Source organism: Triticum urartu, chromosome 7, assembly GCF_003073215.2.
Source record: "Triticum urartu cultivar G1812 chromosome 7, Tu2.1, whole genome shotgun sequence".
Taxonomy (NCBI): Eukaryota; Viridiplantae; Streptophyta; class Magnoliopsida; order Poales; family Poaceae; genus Triticum; species Triticum urartu.
This window is the reverse complement of record NC_053028.1, coordinates 505,548,351-505,555,435: the sequence shown is the minus strand read 5'-3', so window position 1 is coordinate 505,555,435 and position 7,085 is coordinate 505,548,351. Positions and strand designations below refer to the sequence as shown.

The 7,085-nt window shown below is 50.1% G+C and overlaps 1 protein-coding gene across 1 annotated transcript; it reads left to right on the top strand.

Moving 5' to 3' along the window:
* Positions 1-1,419: 1,419 nt before the first annotated feature.
* Positions 1,420-7,067, top strand: LOC125520037 (uncharacterized protein At5g41620-like). Its single transcript, XM_048684831.1, has 3 exons — positions 1,420-2,080; positions 4,528-4,653; positions 4,987-7,067. Exons 1-3 carry the CDS (start codon positions 1,646-1,648, stop codon positions 6,676-6,678), a joined length of 2,253 nt encoding a protein of 750 aa, XP_048540788.1. The 5' UTR covers positions 1,420-1,645; the 3' UTR covers positions 6,679-7,067.
* Positions 7,068-7,085: the final 18 nt, after the last annotated feature.

Here is a 7,085-nt window from a genome sequence, read left to right as displayed (position 1 = left end):
GTCGTCTCCGGAGCCGTGCATGGCCAGCTCAAGTGCTGGCCCACCAGGTCCGGGTTGAACGCGGCCACCGACGGTTCCTCCATCACCTCCTCCTTCGCCACCATCTTCAGCTCGGGGATGACGACGTCGCCGGCCGCGGAGAGAGCCGTCATCTCCTTGAGGCCCTCCCATTGATGCTTCTCGTGCGTGCGCGTGAAGTCCTCCATGACACGCGCCGTGATATGGGCCTCCTCCTCCGCTGTCATGCGAGGAGGGGGAGGTGGTGACGGAGACGGGGAAGGCGACGGCGTGGGCGTGAGGCCGCGCACCCGCTTACGCCCGCGCACCTCCCGTCGTGGCCGCCGTGGCCCCGACACCGTGTCGACGAAGTAGGACGCGCGCCGCACAACGCACTCGTCCTGGAGCCACGTGTCCCAGAACACGAAGTCGGGGGCGTACCTCTCGTCGTAGTAGAGGTCGTCGGGGTGGAGGAGGCGGCGGCACTCGATCTCATCGCGCCGCGCACGGCCACTCATCGGGACCGGTGGGATCGGGACCCGATCCGCGAAGAGGTGCCAATTGTTGGGGAGGTGCACGTCGCTCCACGGGACCGGTGTCCTTGTCTCCCACTACCACCAGCACACGTCTGCGCCCAGGTACCGTCGGTCGCGCTCGCCGGTGATGGTGAAGGGGGCAGGCGCGGGGACTCGATTGGAGGTGCATGGCGGTGATGCGGGCTCATCCTTCTTCACGGAGCCGTGACGACGTCCCGAGGAGGAGCCGGCCTCGCGGCCGTGCTTCGCTTTGCGGCCGTAGTTCCATAGCCCCATGGCTGCGGCCGGCCGGCGAGTTCAAGGATGGGGAGCAGCTAGGGTTTGGGAAGTGTCGGGTTTTGAGTGGGCAAAGAGGGGCCGGAGTGAGAAGTGTGGACGACGATCGGTCCACGGTTTTCCATTGAAGAAGGACGGTGACTATTCGCTTGACGGATGATAGGTGAGTCCACCCGCGCGTGCGCATTGATGTTGGCGGGTTGGAGATAGGTGGCCGCCTGCCATGCGGCCCTAACGCAAACGAGTCGCGCGCCCGTTCGCTGTCCTGCTCGACACAAACCCGACGCATGTTTGCGTTCAAAATGAATTGATCCGAACACAAAACAGATTAGATGGGTCCAGACCATCGCGCGCTGGGTCGTCTAGTTTGTCCCTTTTAACCCGAACGAACGACGCCGGACGGGATGGGGTTGGGCAGTAGAGTTGGCCTGAGTTGGGTGGCGAGAGAGGCGTCGGGGCGGTGGGGGCGGCGGAGGCTATGTAGAGTACGTGTAGCGCCACACGCGGCGTGGCGAGCGAGTGAGTGTTCAATCATCAATCAATGCGCCGCAAGTGGAGTAAAAATTTCCTCGCCTCTGACAACCGCCGTTCTCCGGAGCAGGCTACCGCTTTTCCCTTCACACCTCGGCGGTAAAAAAAATACATTCCTCCCGCTCTACTGCCTGGGATCCTACTGCCGCAAGCACTGTGCGCAGGGAGACAGCACAAGGGAGCGAAGCTGAGGACGCAGGGCACGATGGCAGCCCCGTAGTCAGAGAGTCCAAGGAAGGGCAAGAAAAAGCAGGCAGGGGAAGGGAGGGGAAGCGGAAGGGGCCCAAGATAGCGAGGCGGCAGCCATGGAGGTAGAGCCACCGCCACCGGCAGCGGCAGGGGCAGCGGTGCCGCGGAAATGCGGCGTCGGCGGGGAGCAGCCGGACCACGGGACCCCGAATCGGCCGCGGGAGGCGCAGGAGGACCAAGCAGCCCCGGCGCCGCTGCGGCGGGAGCTGGCGGCGGCGCGGGCGCGGCGGAGGGCGGGCCGCGCCACGCCCTCGCCGTCCTGGAAGCTCGAGGCGTCGCCGCCGCGGCCGGAGGAGCAGCCGGCGGACGCGGCGGCGGCGGGGAGGAGGAGCTCGTCGGGGGCGTCCGCGCGCCAGCTGGGCGCCACGCTGTGGGAGATCCAGGACGTCGTCAGGGCCGCGGGCGCCGGCCGCCGGATCCGCAGGCGCGCGCGGAGGGGGCCCGCCGCGTCCCCTCACCGCGGCGGCGACGACGACGACGACGTGGATCGGGTGAGTGCTCCGCTACCTCCCTCTCTCTGCTTTTTCCTGGTCAACGTCGGTGATGTCGCTAGTCTGTCGCGGCATGTTATTATCTTCCCTTGCAGTCCTTTTCTGCTAGCTCCATACAATACTCTGCATTGGCATCATGTCATTGTCGCCGAATTTTCAGTGGATCAGAGTATGTTAGAAATTGTTCTCTAGTGTACTTGTCAGTGCGGCGGATAGATTAGCTTTCTGCCACAGCAAGATATCATATGTTGTTGCTTCTTGAGATTTAGCTACTATTTCGGCGCTAGAAAATCCTAACTGCAATGTGCCCCTTGCTCGGTTCTTCGCGAGGCGGAGATCAGGTCCTAAAATCCAGCACCAAGCACACCGTTCGATTAGCATCACTCTGAGATTTTACTAGTATTTTGTTCTCCACTTTTGTGGTGTTGAACTGTCAAGAAGACAAGAAGTAATGTGCAATAAAGCCGCAATCCACTGCTGTCACAGTAGCATATACTTGTACCTTCCTTTCAATTGAGGGTTTGCTCGTACACATTTTCTGGCACATATACGGTTAATGTGGTCCTCCCCTGGCCCTTGTGCATTGGCTGCTTAGTGATAAAATGCCCTGAAATTTATCACTCAGCAGTTGCCTCAACAGAATGGAATTTGGACTGCCCTTCTTCTAGGGGAATTTGGAGTATGTTTTGCACATAGAACCTGCAACTAAATACTAGTAACAGTATTAGTTCGAAATGCACTGGTGTTGAAACATCAAACATGTCATCAACCGTATATGGTGGAGGGTTTTTTCGTTAGGAAATTTTCTTTAGGATCACCGAGTTCTCTGAGTGTTCTTGGGTTGATTATTTTAAGATCATGCAAAAGCTAAGGAAGAGACATAGAATGTTAAAAGGAAAAACCTCCGGGCGATCATTCACAAATCAGGAGCTGGCAAATATTTCTAGCAGTCCTATGTATTCGTAGTTCTTTGAGATGGACTTGATGTGAATTTCTACCTTGCATTTGACTTGCATGGTTGATTACTGTGATGATTGTGATTCTTTTTCTTGATGTTCTCCTAGCAAAAATCCCAATTCTAAAGGTGTAAACACATCTTCTATCAGTTGGGATCTTTGCCATAAAATCTTGGCAATTGTTTTAGTATACATCTGAGCTTGAAGAATATGCTTTCTCCTTGTAATTATAACCTTAATGTTCCCTACTATGTAATGATCAGAATATATACGAAAACACACCTGTACTTCATGTTCTTCTAAATTTTCTTTCTCTGAAAAAAGGGGAAACACCCACCTTGTATTAGATAAACTATCTTTAATGTTCCCCACTATGTAATGATCCCAGAATATATACGAAAACACACCTGTACTTCATGTTCTTCTAAATTTTCTTTCTCTGAAAAAAGGGGAAACACCCACCTTGTATTAGATAAACTATCTTTAATGTTTCCCCACTATGTAATGATCCCAGAATATATACGAAAACACACCTGTACTTCATGTTCTTCTAAATTTTCTTTCTCTGAAAAAAGGGAAAACACCCAGCTTGTATTAGATAAACTATCCTTAATGTTCCCCACTATGCAATGGTCCCAGAATATATACGAAAATGCACCTGTACCTTCATGTTCTTCTAAATTTTCTTTCCCTGACAAAGGTAAACACCCAGCTTGTATTAGATAAACTAAAGTGTCACAGTAATAAATGAGTAGCATAGCCATGTGGCCATAACGAGAATATACGGAATGAAATAGTAGAGGCGTAGAGAATATACGAGCTTGCAGTCCAAGACTGGTAAAAAGCTTACGTTCTGCTATCTTTCTCTCGAAGTCCAAGCACCATAAAGCCACATTTGTCTACAAAACACACACCAAAAGGCTTCTGCCCTCCATGGTGTGACCTGTTTAGGAGTTATAGATTATGGAAGCATGTTTTGTTCCCCCTTTGCTGATTAGCCTGAACAATGCCGTATCACCATAACACATGCCATACTTAAGGCTTTCAGTTTGTCTTGTACTTACGGATCACATTGGATGTATAACTGTTTGGTGCAATGTTCTATTGTAGGATCATGTTCTGTTTTTCTTATAGTGATGCACATGCTCAATCAATAGGATCTTGCGATTTTAAGTAAATAAATTTCTGAAGAGAAATTTTTGCTATCAGTGCCATAATTCAATGGTTTCAGATTTACCAAACTCATGCCAACTAGAATATCATGAATTTTATGAATGATGCTTCCTGAACTAGTTTTGCTTAAAGGGAGCAATGCTTTCTCTTTGAGGTGCCAAAGCTTAAGTTCTTTTGTTCCAAAAGCCATGCATTTTGAGATCTCTTAATGTAATTCCAATGGAGAATTATGTTTTCTGCTGTAAGCTTCACAGCTTAGTGTTTTGTTATTTTACAAAGCCATGAGTTCTGAATTCCATAACTTCTGTCGCATTTCAGCCACATATTTCAGGCGGCTGTGGTAGGGATCTTTCAGCACCATTGATGGAACATGAAAAGTTACATGAAGATCGATGCCATTCAAGGCAGTCTCTTTCTCCTGCAAGTTACACTAGCTCAATTGGGGTATGCACACACATCCCCTCCCTTTACTCATCTCTTGGTAATTTTGGTGTTTTAGTTGTCATGTCATTATGGAATCAAATTTAGCATTTGAATCTGTACAAGAGTGACTTGCATGCTTATTATGTTTGTTGCTTATTATGCATTATTATCTCTAGACTGGAATGCCAATACTATTTCTGTAGCCGGTGTGATCGTGCACGCTACTGGTCATGCCATCTTTTATCCTGTCGCCAATGATGACATGTTGTGTTATTGGTTTAGTATTTTGCAGCTATAAACATTGGAGGAAACATGTTTCTCACAATTGTATTTGTCTGTCCTTTCATTAAACAGGCTGCTACCATAAACCTCGTCAGTCCTACTCGGTCGTTGAATTTCAGGGACAGATATAGGGATGCAGGTTGCAATCTTAAAACATCAACAGAACTATTGAAAGTTCTGAATCGTATTTGGAGTTTGGAAGAACAGCATGCGGTTGATGTGTCAGCAGTTAAGGGATTGAAATCGGAGTTGCAGAATACACAGGCACGTGTTCAAGAGCTTACACAAGAGAGGCAGCGATATCACTATGAAATCGAGTCTCTGGCCAGGCAAGTCACTGAAGACAAAATGGCTCGGAAAAACAAGGAACAAGAGAAGCTTAGAGCAACCCTTTGTTCCCTGCAAGAGGAACTTGAAGCTGAGAGACATCTGAGGAAACATTCTGAGAATCTCCACAGGAAGTTAGGGAAAGAGTTGTCTGCGATGAAACCGGCATTTCTCAAGGCTGTAAAGGACCTGGAGAAAGAGCAGAAAGCAACCCGCCTATTGGAAGATCTCTGCGACGAGTTTGCGTTAGGAATCAGAAACTACGAAGAGGAAGTGAGGGTGTTAAAGCAAAGGCATGTAAAGGAGTATGAACAGAAAACTGATAAGTTGGTGGTTCATATTTCGGAAGCATGGCTGGACGAGCGAATACAGATGCAAAATGCTGATGCCAGGGGAGATTCAGAAGGGAAAACCTCAATCACGGAGAGGTTGAGCGGTGAAATACGGAGTTTCCTTCATGGTAGAAGATCAAGCAACTTCTACGGTATTAACAAACATGCTGGTAATGAGAAGGGAGATGCAAGCTTGTGCCGACAGTCCCTCGAATCTCTGCACTTAAATGGAGCCACCAGTGCCCCCCGGTTAGCTGAAGATGATGAAAATTCTGTTGCTAGCGACTTGCATTGCTTTGAGTTGAACATGCATGGAGACGCTGTGCAGACTCATGACCTTGCAGGAACTCGACGGACAGTCGCCGACTGCATGTATTCACCAATGAGAAGGCTGGAGTTCTCCGATGGTCTGTCTGTTGAGGGCTCAAGGATCTCATCCGCAAGACCTTGTTCAGAAAAAGGCAAGGTAAAGCCAAGAAGCAGCAAAGCACAGCTGAATACTTCAGCGCCAGAAATCAGCTCTCGCAACGGTGACAAAATTGATCCTATAGATGAGCAGAACGAAACAGTCATGACCCAAGTTTCTCGACGGTTGCACGATGACTTGCTGAAGATCAAATCAGAGGCTCCTCAACATGCATTTCTAGAGCGAAAACCCCATGATCATCATCCCCGGACGTACCAGTTTCGTGAGTGTGCCGCGTCGTCAAGCGATCTGCTACACAATCTGCACAGTCCAGCCCGGCAGCTGAAGAATCATCAGCGCGTGCCGTTGGACTACCAAACATCTGAATGCACTACTACCGGTGACCTGCGTGGTCTGCGTAGTCCATCCTGGCAGCTGAAGAACCAACGTGCGTCATTGGACTACCAGATATCTGAGTGTGCCACCACAGGTGACATGCACAACCTGCGCAGTCCATCATGGCAGCTGAAGAATCATCATCGGTCGTCGCTGGACCATGAAATCTCCGAGTCCTCGCCGGCGCGGTCTCTCGGCTCAAAAGACAACACGCTCAAGGCGAAGTTACTGCAAGCGAGGCTAGAGGGGCAGCATGCCCGGATTAGGGCGTCGGGCTACCCCTTGATCAGCACAAGGAGATGAGCACACCGACTGGCTGGCACCCTTGGGCTGATGAGCTTCCATGTTGTGGTTTCCTACGGCATGGAGCTGCATTTTAAGTTAATGTGACTTGATGTGTTTAGAATTTCACGCGCGGCGTCTCGGGTCTCGGGTCGCGGGCGGGATATGCGGAATTGTAGCTGCATGGGGGAGGAGAGACAGACCCCCTTGAGTAGATTTGCTGCATCCTTCAGGCTCATCCGGCTATGATTGAATGATTGAATGTACGTAGTAGAGATGGACTTTCGGTAATCACCTGTTGTTGTAATGTTTGTATTGTATAGTACTAGTATTATATGTGTGGATGTAGAAGTAGGAACCTGAAACACCCGTGGCAAAGCTAATGGCTGGAAGAAAGCTTGAGAGCTGTACTATTGTTCCCGTCTGCT